The sequence below is a fragment of the Equus przewalskii genome, chromosome 18 (assembly GCF_037783145.1).
Source record: "Equus przewalskii isolate Varuska chromosome 18, EquPr2, whole genome shotgun sequence".
Lineage (NCBI taxonomy): Eukaryota > Metazoa > Chordata > Mammalia > Perissodactyla > Equidae > Equus > Equus przewalskii.
This window is the reverse complement of record NC_091848.1, coordinates 26,896,651-26,922,567: the sequence shown is the minus strand read 5'-3', so window position 1 is coordinate 26,922,567 and position 25,917 is coordinate 26,896,651. Positions and strand designations below refer to the sequence as shown.

General features: G+C 45.1%; 1 protein-coding gene across 11 annotated transcripts in view; it reads left to right on the top strand.

Moving 5' to 3' along the window:
* Nucleotides 1–25,917, top strand: part of MASP1 (MBL associated serine protease 1) — a 79,195-nt gene that overhangs the window by 19,186 nt on the left and 34,092 nt on the right. For 5 of the 11 annotated variants that reach the window (XM_070583400.1, XM_070583396.1, XM_070583397.1 and 2 more), the window contains exons 3-10: nt 7,512–7,689; nt 9,348–9,497; nt 11,682–11,878; nt 13,593–13,740; nt 15,034–15,152; nt 16,148–16,226; nt 22,514–22,651; nt 23,484–23,558. In XM_070583400.1, coding sequence (XP_070439501.1) covers nt 7,512–7,689; nt 9,348–9,497; nt 11,682–11,878; nt 13,593–13,740; nt 15,034–15,152; nt 16,148–16,226; nt 22,514–22,651; nt 23,484–23,558 — 1,084 coding nt within the window. Of the gene's footprint in view, nt 1–7,511; nt 7,690–9,347; nt 9,498–11,681; nt 11,879–13,592; nt 13,741–15,033; nt 15,153–16,147; nt 16,227–18,687; nt 22,318–22,513; nt 22,652–23,483; nt 23,559–25,917 lie in introns of all 11 variants that reach the window. The other 6 variants (XM_070583401.1, XM_070583398.1, XM_070583399.1 and 3 more) reach the window with 2 other exon arrangements.

The following is a 25,917-nucleotide window of genomic DNA, read 5'->3' as shown; positions in this document are numbered from 1 at the left end:
TCCATTAATGTGATAATTAACAGCTGCTTAACTAGGTTAATGCCATTTTAACTGTTCCCCTAGAATTGGAAATTTACATTCTTTCTAGTTTTTTTATTATTATGTATAGCTGCTACACACATCAATCTTGGAAGGTAGTGAGTTTCTCATCTCTGTAACTGATTGTGAAAAAGTGGGATGAGTTTTTTTGTTTGTTTGTTTGTTTGTTTTGAGGAAGATTAGCCCTGAGCCATCATCTGCTGCCAATCCTCCTCTTTTTTGCTGAGGAAGACTGGCCCTGTGCTAACATCCATGCCCATCTTCTTCCACTTTACATGTGGGACGCCTACCACAACATGGCTTGCCAAGCGGTGCCATGTCTGCACCCAGGATTCGAACTGGCGAACCCCGGGCCGCCAAAGCAGAACGTGCGAACTTAACCGCTGCACCACCAGGCTGGCCTCAAAGGGATGAGTTTTTGATAAGGGTGTGTTACAAAGATGTGAGGTTAGACTAGGTACCTTTAAAGCCCCAAAGGAGCCATGAGATTGCAATTCTCCAAATTTCAGTTCACAAATGTCAGTCTTATTCTTTGTCCAAAATTGTTTCCTTACTCCCCATATCAGTTACCTATTGCTGTGTAACAAAACGCTCTAAAACTTAGTAGCTTAAACAATGTCCATTTGATTTACCCATTATTCTGTGGTCAGGAGTTTTGGCTAGGCTCAACAAGATGGTCCTTATGCTGGACTTACTTGAGGTCATTCACATGGATACAGTCATTTAGAAGCTTCACTGAAGCTGGAAGGTTCAAGATGGCCTCCCTCGCCCATCTGGTAGTTGGGGGTACTGTCAGCTAATTGGTCCAGAGACCTCAACTAGGCCTACTCATCTCTGCTCTGTATCACCTTTGTTTCTCCAGTAGGCCTGACATGCCTTCTTTACATCATGGCCTCAGGGCAGTACTCCACCTAGGAAAGAGCTACAAGTCCCATTGAGGCCTGAAGGAGTTACAAGGCCCCTTGGACGTGGCACACCATTTCGTCACATCATGTGATTTTTGTCAAAGCAAGTCACAAGGCCAATGCATGAGCAGCAAAGCTGCTTTGCAAAAAGGGTCTGTGTACAGGAATGGAAGGGATTATTGTACGTATTTTTGCAAACAATATATCACAGCCTATCCTCTGGCCAAAATAATTCATGTGCCTCCCATGTGTAAAATACACTTTTTCCCCATCCCCCCAAAGTCTCATCCCATTAGCATGTCAGGCTTGAAGTCCAGGACCTCATGATTTAAATGGGCTCCAGAGGCAGATGAGACACCCAGGATATAAATCCTTGAGTACAGTTTCTCCTGATCCAGAGACCTCTGAACCCCAAAGTTATCTGCCCTCCACAGACCCAATATCTTCCTGTCTCGGTGATACAAGCACAAGACAACCACAATAGAACTCCCATTGATAAATGGGAGGAATAGAGGCATATGACAGTTACTGCTCCATAGCAATTCTGAAATCCATCCAGGCTCATGTTGCCTACTCCAGAGACCAGGAATACTCCTTGATTAGAGCCCAGTTCTGCTCCCTGGGGGATTCCTCAGTCCCTTGCTCTCTGTAGCTCTTGACTCTGCCCTCTGGCTTCTCAGCTTCACCTTCTAAGACATTCTTCTTTTTCCTCCAAAATGTCCCATGTTTACAGCTGAGTAGTCCTTTCCACCTACTTCCTGTGCATTGAAACTTGGGGCCTAGAGGCCTGTTTTCATTTTAAATTGTCTCAGTCATTTCTAGTTCATGCTGGTCAGTACATCTCCCTTGAAATTTTTTGTGTGTATCTCTTATATGTCAGAATGTAGTACACGCCACTGGACAAAAACAAGACCCACAGTTCTTTTCAAAGTAGGCTGTCTCTACTTTGGAAGGCGTGTCAAGGTACTATGGGACCATACCCTTCAAGTTCTTCATTGCCCTTTTGTCTAGCTGACGGGAGTCCTAGGCACTGCCTTAAATCTTCTACATCCTCACGTAGTGTCTTACAGCCACATCTTTGACTTGATTTTTATCCTGCAGCCATTTTGCTTTTAAAATAATTTGCTAGTGGAGAGACTAGGCACGAAAGATAGTCTTAGTTTCCAACCCAGGTAGTCCTAGGCCCTCTGTATTTCCTCTAATTTCTGCTTGCACACTGAAAATGTACCTCTTCCTGGAGTACCTTGCCATATACAGCTAGAATCACGTATCTACACTTTCAACATTCTCTCTGGTGATCTCCTTAGCCAGATCCACAAGTTCGTTAAGTACATTTTTCTACCTTCTAAATCGCCATAGACAAGTTGGGCCAATGGTTTTACCACTACGTGACTCAGGTTACCTTTTGTCAAACCTCTTATAGCAGTTTTCTCTCTGCTTTTCTAACCTCTACTTGCTAGACGATCCCAAAAGTGAAACCACGTGTTCTAGTTTTTTGTTACTACAGCATCCTACTTCTGATACCAATAACTGTATTAGTCAGAGTTCAGTCAGGAAAGCAGAGCTTCTGTGAGTGTTGTGAGGTAATGGATATTTATGGGCATTAGAACTCATAATTATCGGAGGAGCTGAGGAAGTGAAGCTTGGGGACAGGGAGTTGGAGGACCACAGAAAGCTCACTAATCAGTTCTCCTGAAGTCCTGCAGGAATGGAAATGTTGGCATCTGCAGAGGAATCTGAGAATTCAAAGCCCATCTAAGGAGCCAAAGTGGTGCCATAAGGGGGAGCCCACAGGGAGAGGTCTGTGAGAAGCTGTTGGCTCTGAGCAGCTACCACCTCTGTGGGTCTACCTGCAAGTGTCTGGTGGTAGGTCTGGGCCACTGTTGGCCATCAGAGCTGGTGGTTGAAAAGAAGAGCTGGATGCAGAGTGGAAGAGAGTTAGGACAAGTTAGAACCTACTACGCACATCCACATCTGTCCATCTCTGTAACTGATCACAAAACAACCTTCAGAGCATAAAGACTGTTGACTTCTAGACTCACACAACTCCTTTTTTTGGCCAACTCTACCCTGGAAGTACACAGCAAAGGAGAATCTAGGGAATTGACAATGGGACAACCCCACACACTCCTTGAATGTCTGCCTAAATTAACTCTGAAAGACCCTTCAAGGGCCCAGAGAAGATGTCAGAGGGCCTCCAGGATGTAGCTTGGGAGCAGTGACAAGCAAAGCCATGAGGCATTTGGATCTATAGGACAGACAGCCTTTGTTTATTTGCCTAATGCCATAAAGGAGCATGAGCATTATCAGCCAGAGAATTGGGATGCTGCAGTTGTGGACGTGGAGCAACCACTTACTAGATAATGACCTTGCCCGATTCATTTAAATCAGAGCTACATTCTCCATCCGTTGGTCCAAGGAGCTGATGGGGAGCTGTCCATGCCTTTGTTGAACTCTGATGAGATGACTTTATGCACATGTGAAGAGCAGCCATAGCTGTCCTCCAACTGAAATTTGGCCAACTTTTCTGCTTCCCTGCCTTAGTTTTGCCTAGGAGGCTTGTGCTGTTTCTACTAAGGTAGAAAATTTGTGGAAGACAGACTTTGGCTTCTCCTCCTTGGATCTCTCTTCCCAGCTCCCTGTTCTCAATAACACCCCTTCTCTACATCAGGCTGTGGTGGGAAGGGAGGAGCATTGAGACTGTGAATACCCTCAGGCCTCCTCTATTCCTTCTGCCTCCATGATCTCCCTACTCCCCACAACCCTCCACCTACTAATTCTACCTGCCTAAATGTCACTCACTTTTCCATCCCAGCTCAAAAAATATTCTCTTCTCCTAAATGTCTTCTGACTCCCCTCAGCTGGATGCAATTTTTTTTAACCTTCTTTAAACCCCTGGGGCTACACATCTTTCATTGCAATAACTATACCCCAACAATACCCAACACATACACATTTCAGTACTTATCTTATTCTCCTAAATTTCACATTCCCAGAGGCAGAGGACTTGCTTATTAAGCTCATGCAACAAATAAATAACTTTTGGCAACTTCCACATTACACTCCAGACAGGACTTGGTATATAAATATTTGTTGAACTGAGTTGAAAGAAAACAAATTAGGGATATGCATCCACTTGTTGGTGTCCTAAATAACAATAGTCTGAAAGGACATGGCTGCCCATCATAAATAGAAAAATGAAGAGTCTGTGATCCTCAGCCCTATGGTTCTCTATTATTATGAATTTTGTGTCTTCGTTTTCGTTTGATAGGGTATTTCTCTCCATCATGTTAATATGATGGCTCTAGAAATGGGACAATCCACATGGAAGCCAGAGCTCAATCCTGTGCCTGTACTCAGACGCAAATGATTTTTGTAGAATTTTACAATTCATAGGAGGGGCTGAAAATATTAACCAGGGCCAGTGACCCCTCTGTTTAAGTTACCCCTGGAGCTGTCGCTGAGCCACATCCTCTCTGGGAGATAGTCCATGCACCCAAGATAAGGTTTCAAGAGACCCTTGAGCCAGAAAAATTGTCTGGCAAAGTGTCTATGTCTTTTGTCATGTATTCTGTGAGTTGGTGTTTCCTTTCCAGGGTCAGAACAGTTTCCGAAAGCAAAACTGATATCAGGAAATGCTTGTAGTTATCTCTCTACCCTTGGGCAAGTCACTGCCCCTCTCTGGACCTCAGTTTCCTCTAGAAGGAGGGGGATTGAAATAGCCCTTAAAGGTTCCTTCCAGCTCTGACATTCCAGGACTCTATTCTGGGCTCCAGGCTAAATTCCCAGGGTCCCAAGCTACTGGATTCCTCTTCCCTGCTTCCAAAGGTGTGTATGGCTCAGATTTTCCCATGAGTCGGCTGGGGCATGCTTACCTGTCCTCTGGAATAGTGTGGCTCTGCGGGTGATGACTACTTATCTGCCATCATGAAAAGATCCTTAAGCCTGGAGGTCATTTATCACAGAACTCTTCATTAAATCTCTCCCTAATCCAAATTATCTCTAGTTGGCTTCACTTGAAAGTGTCCATGCTATAGGCGTTACAGAAGCCAAGAGACCTTGGGGATGCCAAATTACAGGAAGGAGGCTGCTGTGTCTGGAACTGCTAATGCTCAAGGCGTGACTATTCATTGGTAATTGATTTTATATTACACAGTTATAGACCACAAACAAGTTCAAGTCCACCAAGTTCTTCAGCAGGAAGCAATCTGTGTGTTGAAACTCCTGTTCACCATCTTCTAGTTGGTTTATTTGATGTATGGATGTGATGACTAGTTAGAATACCTGTATGTCAGAATTGGAAGAGAATTTAGATGTCAGCTAGTTCAAACCCCTGGTTTACCAGGTGGATAACTGAGATCTAGAGAGAACGTGACCATGTAACAGTTTATAGCAGAGTCAGGAACAGGGCCCAGGACCTCTAAGGTCTATACACCTTACATGACTTCAAAGCAGAAGTCACCAACATAGTGCACTCTAGATCATGTAGTTACTCAAAACAGAATCCCTTTCCCAGGCCTTTAGTCTAAATCTGTTCAGTCTCATTTTTATTAAGTTCTAAAAGACCAGCTTAACTGGTTTCTATTTTATAGCATATTTCACCTAATAAACTGATAAAAAGACAGGAAATAAAACACTACATGAAGAAGACACGAGAACAGCAAAGGTATTACAGTCTGGGGATGTTCAATACAGGGCAAGCAACATTGCACAACTCATATCCCCAAGACGGTTGACCTTCATAACAATGTCCCTGGATCACCAATGAAGGGATAGCATGATTCACTAAGAAAGCAGGGATTTCTATGAAGCATTTTAATAACCACTACACCTAAAAAAATATTTTTTAATTCTATTTTAGGTAAGATTTCAGCTATCTGGAAAATTCAGTTAACCAAAATAACAAACCAGCTGTGATGTTCAAGGAAGTGACATTTCAGCTGTGTTCAGAGAAGCACATTCTACAGTTATAAGGCTAGAGTGAGCTCGGCTAGTATCTGCAGAAAAGGAGAATAAATAGCAAAGCTGTGATCTCATCTTCTGTTTACAATTCAATTCCCAAAGTTAGTGATTAATTGTCCCTGTGTTTTGTTGGCAGGGAAAATTGTTTTTCTTCAAAACTCCCACTCGTTTTAAATAAATAAATCATTAATTTCAAAACAGAAGTGTCAAATGTCAAGATACCTCTGACATTTGAAGCTAATGAACAAAACAATGAATTCATTAGAAGCTACTAGAGATAGGCAGCCTTTGAGAACTTTCCTTTAGTGACTTTGAAAGGCAGAGGAAATCATTCTTGGTAAGAGATTTTTCTCATGCATCTTGGCTAAAACATTAATCTAGAGGTTACAACCACAAATATGAGGTTAAAAGAATCAGGTTAGGTGTAAGATGATGGAATGGTGGGCAGGCCAAGTATTGATAGTCAACCACATATACCAACCAGCTACCATGCTGTGCTTCCCAAATCAAACGCACATAAAATCAGCTTTAGGCAAGCAGTTTAGGATCTCTGCTTGGATCTCAGAATTTACGCAGGGCCTCTGGCTCTTCCAAAGTAGAGAATTCTTTTAGCAAATAGACAATTTTTGCATCTGGGTCTTGACACAAACATCATGTCTGGATGATTTCAGTAGTTTTTGTATTATTAAGACTACCTATAAATATAGTTCTGATTCCATGACTTCCCTGCTCAAAAGTTTTCAATGTCTTCCCTTTACTCATAGACTTAAGAGTCACTTCTTGTTACGGCACTCAAGGTGAACTGTAATCCAGTTTCAAACTGTCCTTCCAAGTACGTCTTCGCCTCCAATCCCTACAGAATCCCTGGCTTCTCGTTGTTCTCAGAATGGGTCTTGCACTTTTAGTTCTTGATAATAAATATTTATTGGGTAACTGCTATGTTCTAGGTCCTGTTCCCCACACTGAAGACACATCTGTAAAGATAATAGTCTTGTGCTTCTGTAGCTAACATTCCAGTGGGGACCATTCACCCCTGAGTGTACTCCCAGTGCTATGTTCCCATTAAAGCACATGTCACACTGTGTAATAGCTCTATCTGTGTCTGTTTTCCTCTCTCTGAACACTGCCTCCCCTGCACAATTCTATGTCTTCCTCATTTCTCATCACCCCCTATCCCATGCTTTGTTCAGTGGCGGGTACGCACTGAACGCTCAATGAATGATTTATATTGTATATAAAGGTTCTTTTCTTTGGAACAGTGGTAAGTTTCTGTTACGTATAGAATCCATCCATGAGCTTATCTAACTATTTCTGAATTTTAACATTGAGTTGTTTTCAACAAATAAGCCATTTGGTTATTAACAGGAATGACAAATGTCAAGTTACTTTTGATGGAACTAAGCAAAATGAATGAAACAATGATTGGATGGTCACATTGCCTTATCCTGTAATGCATCTTTCCTCAAATCCCAGAATCCCTAATCTCTTTCTTTATATTTCCGAGGTCTACTCATGGGCAGCCCCTTCCTCTTTTCTCCTGGAGACCAGCAGAGAATCTAACTTGCAAAGCTGCTCATCTTGTTCCCTTTCTCTTTAACCTCAAAGGTAGAAACTGAATACCAGGTGCTGGCAACATTCTGTGGCCAGGAGACCACAGACACAGAACAGACCCCTGGCCAAGAAGTGGTCCTCTCCCCCGGCTCCTTCATGTCCATCACTTTCCGGTCAGATTTCTCCAATGAGGAGCGATTCACTGGCTTTGATGCTCACTACATGGCTGTGGGTAAGTTGGAGAACTGGGTGACTCATCCACAGATCTCCCTTTCTCCCCAAAGACTAAAAGTGCATGGTGCTGTCTTCTTTACAAGGAACACCTGTATACTCACCACATAGATTCTACTGTTAATATCTTTCCTCATTTGTTCTATCACATACTTATCCATCTGTCCTCTATCTATCCATCAATTCATCTTTTCTGATGGATTTCAAAGTAAATTGCAGACATCAGTATACTTCTCCCCAAATACTTCAGCATGCTTACCATTTTGCTAGAGTTCAATATCTATTCACAGGTTTTTTTCTTTTAATATAAAATTTACATACAATGAAACATCAAAATCTTAAGCACATTTGTTGAGTTGAAAAAATTTATATTCGTGTGTAACCTGTGACCCCAAGAAGACGTTGAATTTTACCATCAACCCAGAAAGTTCCCTCATGTTCGTTCCCAATCACACTCCACTCTCACCTCCCTTAGAGGCAACAACTGTTCTTATTTTGTTCCACTTAGACTAATTTTGCCTCTCCTAAAACTTCATATAAATGAATGCGCACAGAATATATCCTGGGGGCGTGAGAATTCTTTTACTCAACATAAAGTTTTTGAGATTCATTGACGTTGTTGCAGTGCGTCAGTAATTTGCTCCTTCTCCTGGCAGAAGAATTTTCCATTGTATGAATATGCTATGATTGTTTTATCCATTCTCCCTTTGATGGACACCTGAGTTCTATCCATATTTTGGCTCTCACTAACAAAGTTTCTACAAACTTTCTTGTACAAGTCTTTTTGTAAACACATGTTTTCATTTCTATTGCATAAATATCTAGGAGCAGAACTGCTGGATCATAGGGTAGGTGTATGTTTAGTTTTATAAGAAATTGCCATACCTTTTCCAATGCGTTTGCACCATTTTATATCTCTCCAGCAATGTATGAGAGTTCCGGCTGTTCCTTATCCTCACTAACACTTGATGTTATCAATTTTTAAATTTTTAACCATTCTCCTGAGTATGTAGTGGTGCCTCATTATGGTTTTAATTTGCATTTCCCTGGTGACTAGTGATGTTGAGCATCTTGTTATGTGCTTGTTGGACATTCGTGTATCCTTTTTAGGGAAATGTATATTCAAATTTTTAAACCGAATTAAGAACATACATCTTTTTATCTTTATACTTGTAATGTTTTGGACAAGGCTTGACCCACAGTAGGGACTCAGAAAAGAAAGAGGAGCATGGAGTAAAGTTCAAAAGCCCAGACTGTGGAGCCAGGCCCCTGGATTTGAATGCTGGCTCCACCATTTACTCTTTGTGTGACTTGGAGTCAGTTTTTTAATGCCTCTAAGTCTCAGTCTCATCGTCTGTAGAATGGGGATAGTAACAGTCCTGCTTGCTATTGTTACAACTGTTAGAGGATAGCGGCACCACCAGGAATCAGGTTGCCTGGGTTTGATCCTGGCTGTCTGTGATCTTAGGTAAGTTACCTCACCTCTCTCAGTTTCAATTTCCTCATTTGTAAATGGAGGTAACAGCTAATTCTGGATTTTATGTGAAAATTAAATGAGGGAATGCATGTACCTCCCAACAAAGTGAGTGGCCCATACTAAGTGTTCTGGAAACGTTAACTGTTGTCTTCTTCATCATGGCTGGGTTGATTGACGGAGAGACTCTACCTGCCCCGCAGATGTGGATGAGTGTACGGAGCGTGAGGACGAGGAGCTGTCCTGTGACCACTACTGCCACAACTACATCGGTGGCTACTACTGCTCCTGCCGCTTTGGCTACATCCTCCACACAGACAACAGGACCTGCAGAGGTGGGGCCCAGGGGTGACTCTATACATCACCCTTCTGTGCCACATTTTCCAGTAAGATTGGGGGAGGCTCAGAGGAAGGACTGATATGTAGCAGGAACAGTTAAAAATGAAGTCAGAGAGCTGTGCCTCAGATACCACATGGACGAAGATGCTAAAATGCCCACTAGTCTGGAAGTCCAGGTGCAGGTTCCCAAAGGTCTGCATTTGAGAAGCCCTGGCCTCTAGGCCATTTTTCTTCCTGGGCAGCAGGAATTTCTAGTCTGTGGTCCCTGTCTCCTCTCCTACTGAGGGAATCAGCCTGGCCGGGTTAAGGGAAAACCTGGGTTTCCCAATCCTCTCCCTCTGAGCCATGAACTAGACCTCACATGGCAGTTCTATTTTCTCTTCTCTTCCATGGCCCCTTAAGTTCCTCTGTGATAGGGAGAAAGGAAAGAAGAGAGGAGAGAGAGGCAAAGAGAGAGACAGGAAGAAAATGTCCCATTCCTTCTATCTCTCTCTGTGTTCATCTCTCATCAACGTGCCTACTTTGCTATAGTCTCAGGCTGGGGCAGGGGTGGGGAATTGGAAGCGTTCAGCCACTTTTCTGTGAGGACCTCCCCGGCTACTGGGGTAACAGCCACATAAGCAAGTGGTGAACTGTAATAACTGCTGTACAAGGAGTGTGGACACATTCCAGTCAGGCCTGAGTCTGCCCGGAGAGGTGGGCAAACCCCTCCCAGAGATGGTGCCCCTGACAGAGATGAAAGGACAAGAAAGAGGGGGGCATTCCAGCCAGAGGGGACGGCTTCTGCGAACATTCAGAGGCATGATGGAATTCGGAAACTTTGGGGAACTACCAGTAGATAGCATGACTGCAGGGCAAGGATCTGTGTTCTAGAAAGATCACTTGGAGGCTGAGTGAGGGATCTTGGAGGAGGACAAGGCTGGAAACAAGAATTCTTTTCCTTCTTCCTTCAGAAACTTCTACTTGCTTCTGAATAAAATCCCTATATGACCCCTGAGGATAAAGCAGGCACTCACAGGCATTTTCTTGAAGAGGGTTATATTTCCTACGGCTTTCATTCAATAAGTATTTATTGAGTATCTACTATATGCTGATTTCAGTGGGGGGCTAAGAATGAGCAAGTTTTCTCAATCTTTTTTTCATTTTCATCTCTGCCCCCAGAAGTCTTTTTAAACATTCTGTTCTTAATTGTCCCTACCCATGAAATTTTAATTCCACAGATATACTGTATATATGTTCATGTGTCATATGTCTGTCTCTGTATTACATATAAAAAGAGTAACAACTCCCCCCCCAAAAAAAACCAACTTTATCCCCCGTGGGGGTGATATTACCCCCATGAGAGTGAAAATGAAAACAGATGGGGATTCAAGAGACCTCATTCTAAACCCTGTTCTGCAGCCCTAGCTGTGGGATTTCAAGTTAGTCACACCTCCTTTCTGGGCTGCAGTTTTCTTATTTGCAATAAGAGGATAAACAAGAATTTAGAAAGGATTGGCATCCCCAATCGAGGAGGGGTCAGCCCAAGGGGAAAAGTTCAGTGACAAATGAAGGGGCCTTGGGCAGGGCTAAGCCATGGCCAGGGTCCCGGGATACTGGGTCCCTGGTTGCAGCTGCAGTGGGGACAAAGCAGAATCCCTGAGGTCAGGGAACTTACAGTCTAGATGGGGGAAAGAAAACCCACAAACAAATGTATTACATCATGTCAAGTAGTGGTCAGCAGCATGCAGAGAAACCAAGCAAAACCAGAACCCAAGAGGGAGGGTGTGTGGAAGGTCCTTTGTTAGATGAGGGATCAAGAAAGGCTTTGAGCAGAGACGTAATGGAGTTCTGGGCTGAGGGGGAGCAGACAAAAGAGGACCAGACATTCCCCAGACACTCCATCTCAAAACCTTTCCAGCCCAGACCCCTCCTGTCCCCGCCAATCCCAGAGAATCTGATGCAAAGGTCACCACACTCACTGCCTTTGAGTCTTGACTCAGCAAATTGCTTGGTGTGTGACCTTGGATAAATCACTTCCCCTCATTGAGCTTCAGTTACCCCATCTGTAAAATGGGGCTAATGATTCCTCCCTTGCTTGCCTGTGGCGACCACTGGGAAAATTGTACAGTAACAGATAAGGAAGGGGTTGCCGTGGCCATGGTTGTGGCGTACCACTTGGCTTGGTGTGTTTCCCGCAGTGGAGTGCAGTGACAACCTCTTTACCCAGAGGACCGGCGTAATCACCAGCCCTGACTTCCCCAACCCCTACCCTAAGAGCTCCGAGTGCTTCTACACCATCCAGCTGGAGGAGGGCTTCATGGTCAGCCTGCAGTTCGAGGACGTTTTCGACATTGAGGACCATCCTGAGGTGACCTGCCCCTACGACTACATCAAGGTAAGCCTGCAATGGACACTTGCCCTGGGGATGCTGGGAAATCTTGGCTGAATTGGGAAAATTGATGTTCTTGGCCCTCTACCTTCTCCCAGAATAGAGGGCCAAGCAGCTTGCTTCCCCAAAAGTAATTATTTGGAATAACATCTACCAGCTTAATGAGATCCAGTCTAGGGATCTTACCTGATCCAAAACTAGCCCCTTGGCCACCTGCAAAATCCCTTTTGTCATGGAATGTAACATCATAGTGAAGTAACACCAGGGGTGAAGGTCATAGGGACCATCTCAGAATTCTGCCTACCACACATACTATCCCAGGAGCTGTGCTATGAGCCTGATCCAGGCACTTAACCTCTTGGGGCTTTACTTTTTCCCCTCGCCACAATAAGGGTGACAAGATGAAGCTGTCGCCCAGGATTGTAGGAGTCACTGAATGAGGGTTAAGGAGTGCTGGTCCTCAGAGATGGAAAGAAAAAGAGTTAAAGGCATAAGAAGGACCCAGGACTGGGAGTTGGGAAATCCAGACCAGCTAATAGTGCCTGTTCTTTTCTCTCCATCCTCACTGCCTCTATCCTAGTCCAAACCCTGTTATCTCCTAGTCAACTGCAAAGCTTCCTAGCTGGTTTTCTTGCTTCACCTCTTGCCCTACACAATCTGTTCTCCTATAGCCTCAAGGAGGATCCCTTTTTTTTTTTTTTTTTTTTGCTGAGAAAGATTCACCCTGAGTTAACATATGTGCCAATCTTCCTTTATTTTGTATGTGGGTCACTGCCACAGCATGGACACTGATGAGTGGTGTAGGTCCATGCCTGGGAATCAAACCCCAGGCTGCCTAAGTGGAGCACACCAAACTTAACGACTAGGCCATGGGGCTGGGAGGAGGGTCTTTTTAAAAGCCAGATTTGATCAAGATGGCCTGTGGAAATAAACATGAATTCCTCAACACAGTGTGGCCCTTGCCAGCCTTTCCGACCTCACGCCATGGCCCTCCCTCTGTTCCAGACACACTGGCCTCCTTCTGTTCTTAACACTTGCCAGGCTCTCTCCCACCTTTGATCTTGATCTTTGCATATGCTCTTTTCTCTGCCTGGAGTATATTCTCTCCTCCCGTTCAAATGACAAGCTCTTATTCATCCTACGTGTCTCAAATCCAATGTCACCTCCTCAAAGAGGCCTCCCCTGACCACCTATTTAAAGTTGTTATCTATTATGTTACTGTCTATTATAGAAATGATGAATTATATAGGTTACATAGATTTTACTACATAAATTATAAACATAGAGTATGTATTTGTACTACATATGTATATCATTCCAATTATTTTTTATAACCCTTACCACAGCCTGTAATTATTTTGTTTGCTATTTATTGTTAGTCTTCCCCGACCGGACTGCAGGTTCTTCGAGAGCAGAACTCTTTCCTATCCTGTGCCCCTGGACAGAGCTCTGCTCTGCCCCTGTCTAAGCCACAGTATGTTCATTCTTGAGCAGAGAATTGTTAGCCTGCCTTGTCCACTTCCAGGGATGTGGTAAATTATAAAGGGGAGAGTGGCGATGAAACTGATGAATGGTAAGACCCACTAAAAGCATCAGTGGATACCATGGGTTCACATAGAGGCTTCCAGAAAACTCTGGGGTGCAATGTAGAGGTCATCCCTGTAACAGCCACCACTGCTCAGTTGTGATCCTCTTTTTTTCTCTATCTTGCCCCTCACAGATTAAAGCTGGGCCGAAAGTTTGGGGGCCCTTCTGTGGAGAGAAAGCCCCAGAACAAATCAATACCCAGAGCCACAGTGTCCAGATCATGTTCCGCAGCGACAACTCTGGCGAGAACCAGGGCTGGAGGCTGTCATACAGAGCGACAGGTGACTCAGCCTCCTCCCTCCTGGATCACCCTCGGTCACTGTGCTCAGCCTCACGGGACAGTGGCTGAGGGAGGAGGGGTGCAGGCCTGGGACTCCCCTGGTGATCTGGTGGGATTCCCAGCTCTGCCACAGAGTAGCTTGGAACCAAGGTACATTCTCTGTCTTGACTAAGTTTCCCATATATAAAATGGGGGCAACGGCAGCAATGACAATGGGTTTGAACTAGACTAGTAGTATTCAAACCTTGCTGTACTTCAGAATCATGTGGGGAGATTTTTTTTTAATTTTGTTTCCTGAGCGCCACCCCTCCACCCCCTGATTCACTGGACCTAAGAGGACCCTTCCAGCTCCAGCTTTCTCCAAGTCTGGGGCAGGAATCAGTGTGGGCCCTGTAGCTCAGAATGTTTCATTACGGTGGTTTACGCCCTTGTGCACCCCCTCTCAGACTAGCGAAGCCCATGGGTCTCATTCCCCAGTAGATTCTGGCACAAACCCTGGTAAAGCCATTTGACTCAAGGGGTCTACAGTAACTCAAGGAAGAAGAGGATGAACATCAGTGACAAGACCGCAGCTGGGTGTGACTAATCCAATTCATAGACTGAAATCCTGGCCCTGCCTGCATTGTCACATTCAGTGCCCAGTTCAGCAGAGAGGAGTCAAGAGGATATGAACAGAGGAGAAAACATGTCAGGGTAGGACCAGGCTGGGAATCCTATCAGATTTAGTCTTTTGAAGAGAAGGCTCAGAGGCATGTGATCCCAGTCTCTCCGCCATTTTGAAGAATGATCTGGAAAGAAAGAGCAATTGGGGTCATTCGGAGTGGCCCAAGAGGGCAAACTATGCCCAAGAAGTAAAAATTACAAGGGTATAAATTTCCGCTGACTAAGGACACACTATTCCTTCAGTCAGAGGAGTCCAGCACAGAAGGAACATGTTTGGGAGGCATTGAACTCCCTGTCACTGTAGGGATGCAAATAGATGTTTGATGTCATTAAGGAAGCTTCAGACAAAGGTTATACCCATTGGCATTTAATATCCTTTCCAATCCTGAGTTTTGATGAAACCCTTTGGCCAACTACCTCATGTTACAAATGAGGAAATAGAGGTCCAGGTTGGAAAGTGACCTGCTCAAGTTTCCAGAGTCTGTCTCCTTCAGGCCCTGGAGGTCCAGGCCCACATAACCCAGTTCTGTGGTTTTTCCACCTCCATCAGGCCTTGCATTCTGGGGTCTGGCCTCTGGCTTCCAGATTTTCCTTATGTTCTCACCAGCTGTCCTTTCACGGTTCCCCACAGGGAATGAGTGCCCAGAGCTCCAGCCTCCCATTCATGGGAAAATCGAGCCCTCACAAGCCAAGTATTCCTTCAAGGACCAGGTGCTCGTCAGCTGTGATACAGGCTACAAAGTGCTGAAGGTACCGGGCCCTGCCTGGGGAGGGGGAGCCACCAGGCCAGAGAGATTCTCCAGAGCCTCCCAGGGCAGGTGGGCTTCCAAAGCTTGTCATGGTCCCACCACAGTATTTCCCAGCTTCCCCATAAACCTCCAAAATGACCTAGAAATTCCAGTCTTCTGAAAATCCAACGCATGTTTCCCTGACTCTCACTTCTAGAAGTGGCGTAAGAGTCTTTTATCAGAGAACTGGCTGGTTTGAATTTCAAAAAAATCTAGATCCACTCAGCCCTACAATCAGGACAGCACAACCTTAACAAATTTCCTCAGGCTTATGCGGGGAAACTGGGACAGGAAGCAGAGACTTAAAGGAGGCAGATGGGCATTGCTCACTCTCCCACCCTCTGAAACGGCAGTTCTCCTAGCACTTACCTGGTTAACCTAAAAAACAAAAACCACTTCCCAGGCCCCACCTGAGACCAGGAAAACCAATCACTGGTCCCCACCCAGAGGTTCCTGTTCTGTTGCCCAGGTGAGTCTGATGTGAGCCAAGCTAGAGGACCACTGCTGTCACAGAATGGTTCTCCAACAGGGGTCCCCACTGCAGCATCACCTCACGTGTTAGAAAGACGAAGTCTTGGTCCCCAGGCCAGACCCACTGAATCAGAAACTCTAGGGGCTGTGCCCAGCAGTCTGTGCAAAAGCCCTCAGGGATGCTGATGCTTGCTCACATTTGAGAGCCACTGCTCTGAAAAAGGAGTCAAGCGGACAGGTTCCCCTTCAAAGACAGTTGCCCAAACCACTTCTTGTACACAGTCCTTGCCTCTCTCCAGAGTCTGAATGGGGAATTTGAATTCAGCATCTCTCTTTCCCTTCTCTTCAAGCTTTCCCTTGGAGGCTCATGGTTGGAAAATCTCAGTCGAGGACAGCTGGATTTGGAGCTTGAGCTGGTTTTTCTGGGAAACAGCCACCAAACCACTCTCCTCCTTCTTCTCACACCTTCTTCATGTTTCTTCCTAGGATGACGTGGAGATGGACACATTCCAGATCGAGTGTCTCAAAGATGGGACATGGAGTAACAAGATCCCTACGTGTAAAAGTAAGAAAACAAAATCGGGTGATTGTATGGGTAATGAGCTCCCCAGCACTGGTGGCATCTGAGCAGAGACATACAAGGCTGACATCTTGGCAGATGAACTCTAAGAGAGATGGGGGCAGGAATTCAACAGACACATTAGGGTTGGACAAAAAGGCTATTCATGCCCCTTTCTGTAATAAGACTTTAGGATTCTCAAAAAAACTTCTTGTGGGTCCCAGTTTGCTTTCTAAATATTAATTTTACCTCTGCCTACAGACAGGTTGCCAAACTTGCTAAAGGAATAGCATGTCTCCATGTCTGAAACTAGCTCGGGCAATTGCTAATTCAGGAAACTATGTTGGCACTGGTGCCCAGAGCTGTGACCTTGCCAGTCTCTATGCGGCCTTCTGCCATATCCACTAAGTCTTCCGGGACAGCTCATGCCTTAGGGCTGTGGAGTCAGCACAATGGACCTGTGTGAAGCAGGGGTCACAGCTCTGCACTGGTTCTTGGAACCCAGAGTTCTTGCCTTAGCTCTGCTCCTAACCCATCCTGTGACTACGGACTAGATTCTTCACCTCAACTGTAAAATAGAGTTGGGACTAGCTTTAATATTCTACAATATGGCCCCATGGTTCTAAAATAACATAATCCATATAAATCACTTAGTGAGCTCTGTAAAAATATAAATTGCCAGCCACCACTGCCTCTCCCCCTACCAGGTGATTTCAATGCAACACTTGTAAGGACTATGATTTTAGGAAACTTATCTATGGCAACAGTGATGTCTGGAGGCATGGTGACAGAAACAGTTAGAGAAAGAAAGAAGAGAGGGAGGGAAGCAGAGAGGATGTGCTTTGGAATGGAGAGGTGAGAAGTCAAGAATTCGGGTTGGACCTGCCCACCCCCATTTCATGACTTCATGCAAACTTTGGAGTGGTGTCCTCTTCCCTTCTAAATGGCTTGGATCCAGTAAGCAGGTAGATCCACTCCCATTGGCCCAAGGGGGACACTCTCAAAGCAGGGCTCCCTTGAGGCAAATCCCAGGCAGAACTTTGGAGCAGAATATGCTTGTTTTTAATTTTTTTAAATCTATATAGATGATGTGGCAGGAGTCAGAGCCCAATGTGGTGAAAGGGAGATGGTTTATGGGTTCAACAGAAAGTTTCCACAAAGATTTACTGGATACCTGTGCAGAGGTCTATAGGGAATTCAGATGGAAAATACAAGGTCCAGCCATGGAGGAACTCACATGATGGTAGGCATATCCACCATCTCCTCCAACACACAGCTTATGTGTAGTGCTGTGACTGAGTTCTACCCAAAGCACTTTGCAGGGCAAAGCAAGGGGACGTTCTAAAGGACGAGGTAAAGGAGGATGTGGGGTGTAGATGACAGCGTGTGCCTTGGAGCCAAGAAGTTCTAGATTCAAACCCAGACTCAACCAGTTGAGGGTCCCTAAGCAATTAACTCAGACTCTTTTGGCTTCGGTTTCCCACGTTCTAGATTTTTCTGAGAACTGAGTTAATGTTTGTATCATACCTGTGGAGCACGAGGAAAAGCTCAATGAAAAGCTTATTTCTTCCTCCCACACAACCCCCTCTCTAGGAAGAGGTTTGGTTCCTCTCACTTTGCTTTTTTAGAAAGTAGGAAAACTTAATAATATTTTTTTTTCCCTGATGAAACACACACACTTTTGATTGTAACAGAAATGTTGGTAGAGTACGGCACTATGTATATGATGGTTCTATTTTATGTGACTTATGTTGGTATACAAAAGAATGCCTGTCATTTTGAACTGAAGAAAAGAAATGTTTTTTTTCTCCCTAATATGACCCAATTGTCCCAGCATAGCCTAGATTAGGACTATTCAAATCCCCAGACTCCTGACATCTCTGCTCATTCACTAAGTAGGTATTTATTGAGCATCTCTCCATCCCAAGCATGTGCTGGGTCCTAGAGGAGATGCAAAGACAAAAACGACTGAGAAATTGAGAGTCCTCAGAGATTATGGGATTAGGAACAGACAGGAAGTGTGAGTAGGCGGTGAAGAAACTTGCACTGGAGCAGGAAGTGGAAATTATGGGTGGTTGTCCTGGCCCTGCCTCCACCTTGCTGTGGTGACCCCGGATAAGTCCTCCTCCACTCAGAATGCCATCTGTCAAATGAGAGTTGGTACGAGATGACTGCAAAGCTTGCTCCGAGGGCAGAATATTATAATCCTCATGACCCAGGATTTATGACTGTGCAAATTTTCAGAGTGGTACAAATTCCACAATCCCAAACTGTCCTTCACACTGGCTGTACCTAAACTGTGCGTTCTTAATCAATTCTGGTGGAATGATTTCTGTATTTCCTGCGTGAACTGTTTCTGCTTTGCTTGCTAATTTTTCTCTTTCTCTTCTTTTTCTCTCTCTCTTCCTCTTTCTGCTTCCTTTCTCTGTACCTCCTGACCCCTCTTTGATCTTCACCATGGTGGCAGAAACCGAAATGGATATGGAGAGCGAACTCGAGTCAGAGCAAGTGACAGAATGAATGACGGGACCCCACACAGTGCAGACATCCGGGAATGGATCACTCCCAAGACCCCCGGGGTCCCAGAGCTCCTCCACCCCTCCCCACCCCACCAACACTCCAATTCCCATTGCAGTGTGGATTAGAATGGATGCTGGGAAGACAGCCCAGCCTCAAGCAGCTGAAACTGCTGTGTGTATGAGAACAATTCTCCATGTCAGGGTTCATGCGTCATTCAAACATTACTCTGGAAAATAATGAAAAGACAATGGGGGATGTTTTTTAGCACCTCTAAGTGGACTGTACTCTTCTCAAAGGAAAAATGACTTTGGTCCCAGAGACACAAGATTTAATATACAATCACATGGCTGACCAGGTCAAATGGGCCCTGGTTTCTAGTCCACGCCACAGCTGAATTTTAATTGGGGCAGAATGCCTGTGACTTTATGACTTTAATATTTTTACCCGTTGCTACTTTCTTAACAACCACGAGTAGGTGAAACTAACAATAACTCATATAGCATGGATTTTTAGGAAATCTAGACATATTCTTTTGCCAGAAAGTTTCTCTTCCACCTACACCTTACACAGGGCTTAAATTCCATCATCAGATGTTTTTTCTTCTGGAGCGTGCAAATTTTGCATTTCTGAAAATTCCTTGATTAAAGTTTTTCAAAACATAGGTATCACACTGGAGAACAGCGGTTGTCAGTTCTGGCACCATGGAACATCACTGGGTCATAAATAATGATAAAGAAAGGGCTTTGGAGTGGCAGCCTGCATTCTGGGAATCTCTGCTTCAGCCTGAACAAAGTCTGGGTAGACATATCAGAGAACTCCTGCATTACAGGGTGACTTCTCAGTCTATTTGGTGATTTAATGGCCTCTCAATGAGGGGAGAACCCCGCAAGCGTAGACAGTGAGAGGTCCAGAGACTGAGGTGCCATCCAAAGGCAGGGGAGCCCCTGAGAGAGGAGATGGGGCAACCAATAAAGACAAGTGTCAGCTGGATCAATATTTTTAAGGCCACAAATTATAATAGATATTGTACTCAGTGTGATAGAGGGAGTCATAATTTAGGCAGAAGATTTGATATGGACCCAAATAATTGCAATACCAGACAACGTAAGATACATGCATCTGAGAGAGATGAATAAAAGTCTCCTTAGGGAGAAATGAGGAAGTAGCCTGATCTGATTAGAAGAGTGAGGAAAGGCTTTCAAGAAGAAGCAGTGTCAGATCGAGGCCTCGAGGGTGAGTCCAGAGCATGGACCACAGGGTTTTCTCCGTGTGAGGAAAGCAGCAGGTGAGACAGCAGCACAGCTAGGGGTCTGTGATGCTGGAGCACCAGTGCACTGGGGGAAGGGATGAAGATGAGGTTGGAATGGGGACATCCCTGGGGCCTGAGTATAGGGTGAGCTGATTGTATGTAGTTCTCTAGGAAGCCCCCAAATTGTGGCAAAGCATGCTCAGGACGGCAGGTCAAGAAAGGTGTGTCTGAAGGAAAGTAAACGGTAACAAGAGGTGACAGTGGAGACAGGGTGTGGGCTGCTACATTGCATCCCGGAGAATGATGAGAAAGAGAGGCCAAGGGAATGGAAAAAGGAAGAGCATTTTGAGTCCAGAGTGTGGAAGTGGCCAGAAGAAGCTTCAGAGAAAAGGATGAGACCCTTCACAGAGCGGAAAAGAAAAGACTAGCTGAAGAGGCAGGGTCTGGATATAGCATCTTTGATTGTGCCAGGCAGAGCTTAAAGGCCACTCGAAGGGCAAGTTGTCTCCAGGTTCCAGAGAGATGTGGCTCTCTGCCTGCCATGTACACTTGGGGAGAGGTGCACCCTTTCCCTGCTCACTATACCCAGGCTGAGGTCACCTCTATTTCCACTATTTATCACTCTCCCTGTCTGGTTGTAGGACCAGCTTTATCCATGGGCAAATTTACTTCTCTAGAGTTAAGTGAAAGTAGGTCCTCTATCCAGAAAATCTCTGCCCACCAGTGCTGGCCATGTAACAGGCTCCCAGTAGTCTGACCACCTCGCCATGTCTAAGACCAACCCTGGAATTCCTCCACCTCGAACTAGGTAATAAGTCTTAAGGATAGCTTCAGCAAAATGACCTGCTAGACCAAAGTTAAGATAGACAAGAGTCATACTACCAAGATCCAGGAACACATCAACGGCATTTTCTAAAAGAGGAAGAAAAATCTGCTGTGAGACCCAACAGGAAAATGCACTTAAAATTCTTTGTAGCTTCACTTAATAAACATTATCGCCTCTTGTTATCCTAGTGCTGACCCTCCCTTGCTTTCCTTGCAGAGTAGTAGTGTGTCTCTACTTTGGGGTGATCAAAACAGATGGGAATGATTTGACCAGGGAGCTGAAGGCCAGGACAAAACACTAAGCAGTTCTCTTGGCTTTTGCCTCCCTTGTGGATAGGAGTTACCTGCATTTACTCTCATCCTTCACCCCTGTCCTCCACCCTGGAGGACCTGCGAGTCACCTATAGTTTAAGTTAGCTCTGTTCAATCGGAAAGATGCATTTGTAGTCCTAAAGCTAAAAATCACATTTCTGAGTAGCATCTCAGGTGTAAAGTGCCATCTCTCTTTATGACCAGATGAGGGAAATTCGGGAAATTCTGCCATAGTTTTGGAACGCTGTCTTCTGAAATTATCAGAACATTGACAGCTAATGTCTGCCGTTACCCAGCTAATATTGATTATAGGCCAATTTAGCTAGAAAACAGATCCTTAAGAACTGTCAGTTTGGTTTACTTAAAAGAGCACTGAGTTTAAGGTCAGTTCTAGTTGTCTGACCGTAACTCACTGTGTGACCTTAGACCAGTCAAGTCTCCTCTCTGGGCTCACCTTTAAAGACGGTATTCTAGATTGCCTGCCTTCAGGTTCCTTTTCAACTGTGAAGTTATATGAGTCTTCTATGATTCTTCAATTCCGGCAGAGGCTGTTAGACCTAAGATTAGGATTTCCTTAGAAATGAGCACCATCCCCTAATGAGGCCCCTGAAGAGACACTGACAAACTGGGTCCTCATCCTCTGACCTGGCTCACAGCAGACTCATGCTGGACTCTATCAGTGCTGGCAACTCCCCTAAGATCTAGCTGGACTGGCAGCACCTCTAAGACCACCTCTGAGAAGCAGGCATCTTTGGTCTTGTTCTGCAGCCATCCCCAATGTCCCTGCACCAACAATTGGAAACAATGAGCAGATGAAGACTCAAAGTTGGTCCACGCCTGACTCTACCCCCTGCCTTCTGTGCCTGCAGAGAGCCAGCAGGGTGGGGCTGTGGACTCATGCAGGAACTGGTTTTCTTTTGGTTTGTTTTTGTTTTCTTTATGCCAAGCTCCACTGTGAACACATTAACTGCTCTTATTCAGCATGTGTTGGGTCTGGAAGAACTGAAGATTCTTTGGTTCACATGAGCCAGAATTTTCTCACTGAGCCACAGGCTTCATGCTTGGGCAGAGGAGGCTAAGAGGATTGCACAACAGAACTGGAAGTCGAGGAAAGGGCCCTGGCGGGGAAAGACTGTGGTCGGCTCAAATCTCAGCAGACCTGCTCCTGCCCTGGAATTGACACCAGGCCAGGTGAGTTGACCACACGATAGATGAGAAGGACCCCAAAAGTAGGGCCACTGGTGACTGCTATGGGAATGGTGCCCCATCTCATAGACTATAGCACTGCTCTCTGGAGTTGCGCACATCCATGTGAGACAGACCAACCAGATGGCCCCAAGAAGAAGAACAAAGGGTAGTTGAGGGGTCTCATTCTCTTCTCTCTCAGTTGCAGACTGTGGAGCCCCAGCAGAGCTGGAACATGGGCTGGTTACCTTTCCTACCAGGAACAAACTTACCACATACAAATCTGAGATCAGATACTCCTGCCAGCAGCCCTACTACAAGATGCTCCACAATACCACAGGTGAGCTCCCCATGCTAAAGCAGCCCACTCCTGCTTCACACCCTCTGAGTCTCAGGGTTAGGCTGGAGGCTGAAACAGCCAGTCCATTGGCCACAGTTTGGGAGGAATTGGGAAGAGAAACTCTTAGAGACATGCCTCACCTCTCCCTGCCTCAGGCTAACACCCCAAGAGTTAGACTGTATGGTAACCCAACACCCACACATACACACTCACAGCCTCTGGCAGAGAAGTAACCCTCAGGGAGATGGGAAGGCCACTGGGCTCTGCCTCTGCCACAGACTAGTGCTAAGAAAATTCTCGTAATTTCTCAAAGCATCCAAGTCCTCACTTCAAAAAAGGAGCAGTAAAATAGCTCACGTTGCTATTGTAAGGCTCAAACAAGATGGTGGACACAAGTGTGGGTTGCTAAAAGGTTTGTTAGGTGGAGAAGGGAGGGAAGGGACAGTGCTCCACAGAGAACGTGGGAACCTAGGCTGTGTGGCTAATGAGGAGACGTGTCTGCTAGGGCCCGGGCAAGGATCGATCAGCCCCCAGACAGGCAGGGGTCAGACTGCACAGAGCCTTGGACCCCATGCTGAAGAGTCTGTTGTTTATTCTGAGGGGAATGGGGAGCTATTGGTGATTTTGAGCAGAGGAGGGACATGGTCAGATTCTCACTTTAGAAAGCCCTTCAGACTGCAGAGAGGACTAGCTTAGAGAGAACTGCATCAGAAAGGCTGTTTGGAAGACTCGCAAGGATCCACAACAGAGGAATTAAGAGCCCAGCTCTGTTTTCTACGTGCTACAATCAACCACTTTCTCTCTCTGCCCCAACCTTTCCTGACTCTCCCAGGTGTATATACCTGTTCTGCCCAAGGAGTCTGGATGAATGAAGTACTGGGGAGAAGCCGACCCACCTGCCTGCCAGGTACCTCACCCTCCAAGTCCTCTGCCTCATGGTCTCCCATTCAAGGCCCTTGGGGGCCACAGGTGCTCTTGTTAATGGAGTAGGGAGTGAGACCATGATGCTTTATTGTTTTTTAAGAGATCTCTTCAGAGGGTCAAAGGTCAGAGAGGCCCAGCCTCACACCTTCTTTCAGCTTGTTCTATCATGCCAAGAGCCTTCTTGTCTCCTCTGCCTGCAGTTCTGCTCCCTTTCCACCAGGTTTTTCACCCCACACAGTTTGTATATGCACCTGTTGTGCATCAGGAAAATCAAGAAAGTGGGCACCTTGTCCTCAATCACTCATTATGCTGTAGAGGAGATGAATAGCATCAGACAAATAACAAACAACTCTAGGAGAGAGTAAGAAGTTCTTCCAAAGAGCGGTGTGTTCAAGTCTTACCGATTGCTGCCGCTCCGTGGCTCACCTACTGTCCTCACTTTAAAGTGAAAAAAGAATTTTGTGGTAACAGAGAGTGTCACTGTGCATACAGATTTGGGGGATATTTTGTGGATATTTGCTTTAGCATTAAAAGTATGGATGATTTGCATTGCAACCATAGTACATACATATATTCAAATCTACGACTTAGAAAATTATAGCCCCAAATGCACACTGTAGGGTTAAACAAAGAACCCACAAAAATTAAATTTAATATTCACCATACAGAAATTTACACTTTAAAAAAAAAGCAGGAAGAGCAGTAATTGAAGGATATAGCCGTTCAAGAAAGCGCTGAGGAGCCGTGCTGATTCTGTCCGTGCGTTTGCTCAAACAGCCGGAGCTTTGCTGTATGTTTAAGTGTTGGGTGGCATTTGTGTTTTGCTGAATTAGAGTGTTGGGTAAACTGAGATAGTGTGTTATTTGAATGGTCCATTTTAGTTACCCTTGATATCTCATTAGGCTCCTAGATGTTAGATGAGATGTTAAAATGGAAAGGCTAAGGAGTCGTCTACCATTATACTTAAGAACTGATGAAAGTGTTGGTGTTTGGGAGTCAGTTTTGGCCGTCATAGGTGCTATGAGATCCCAGAGAAGGAGGAGTCCCTGCACGTGGCTGTCTGGGAGTGGAGGGATGAGGACTGGAGGGATTGGGGAGACTTCACTTAGAGGGGTTTTATGGCTAAGAAGGAACTTGTGAGGAGGTGACACAGGGGAAAGGTCAACCTCCCCACTCTGCTGACCTCCATCAACTCATTTAGGCTTAGCCGGAAGCATACCCAAGGGCCACAGTGAGTAAAGCCTCAGAGATGAGGAATGGTGGAGCTGTGGCAAACTGGAGGGGCAAATTCCCATTTGGCTAAAATACTATATGGCCCAAAGAAAACAGCACTGCAGGTGGATTCCATGCTGGGCAGCCATGCTGCAACCTCTGGAGGGAGAAGAGGCATTGAACTGGGAGTCAGAGCCTGGGTCCTAGTCCTGGTGCTATAATTTCCTAATTGTGGTATTTGATAAGTAATCTCACCTCTCTGGGGCTAGGATTCCACACCTCAGAAGTAAGGGAGCAGAACCAGGTGATCCATGACATTCTATGACTCTGAATGATCATCATCCTCTATATTTAAACAAAACATCTTGGACACAATGAGTCATGAAATTCTTTTAATATCTGGTATTGGGAAGAACAATGGTGTATCATTGGACCAGGACAGAGATTTCTAAATTCTGTCCTCCTAAAACAATGAAATTGAACCCAAGCAAGCAAGAATGGAGAAAGCCATTTCATCTAGCATCATAATATCTACCTTTCCAAGGAAACTGCTAAGCAAATGTTTTTTGCCCCTTATTTTACACGTGAGAAAACTAAGGATCAGTGAAGTGTAATGATTTACCCAAGGCTACCCACAGAAAGCTAGGGGCAGAGCTGGAAGGTGAACCCAAGAATTTTGATGTCAACACCAGCAATCCTGAGCCATTCTTGACTCTGATTATGTTTCATGCCATCTCATGAACCCAGAATTCGAGAATATCACATTTTTTTAAGGGCCCTCCCTCAATACCTCTAGTCTTCTAGAGTCCAAGTCTGGCTTCAGCACAGCTGAAGTTCTAGTATTTCCAGAAGGTTCTTTTGTCCCAGGAAAGACTGGATGGAGAATGCTAGCAGCCAATCAGAATGGCCCCATTTCAATGAGCCCTCTCAAAGTTTTGTTGCATCATTCAACCTCTTTAAAGGACAAGAGAATATCAAGAAGAAAAACAGACATTAGTGGAAAAAATGAAGCTAAAATCAGAAGAAATGGGCTCCACTTCTGGCTCTGCCACTAATGACTTTGAATACCTCACTTGTCTTCTCTAACCTCAATTTCTCCATCTGTAAATTAGCTGTTCTCCAAGCTTCCC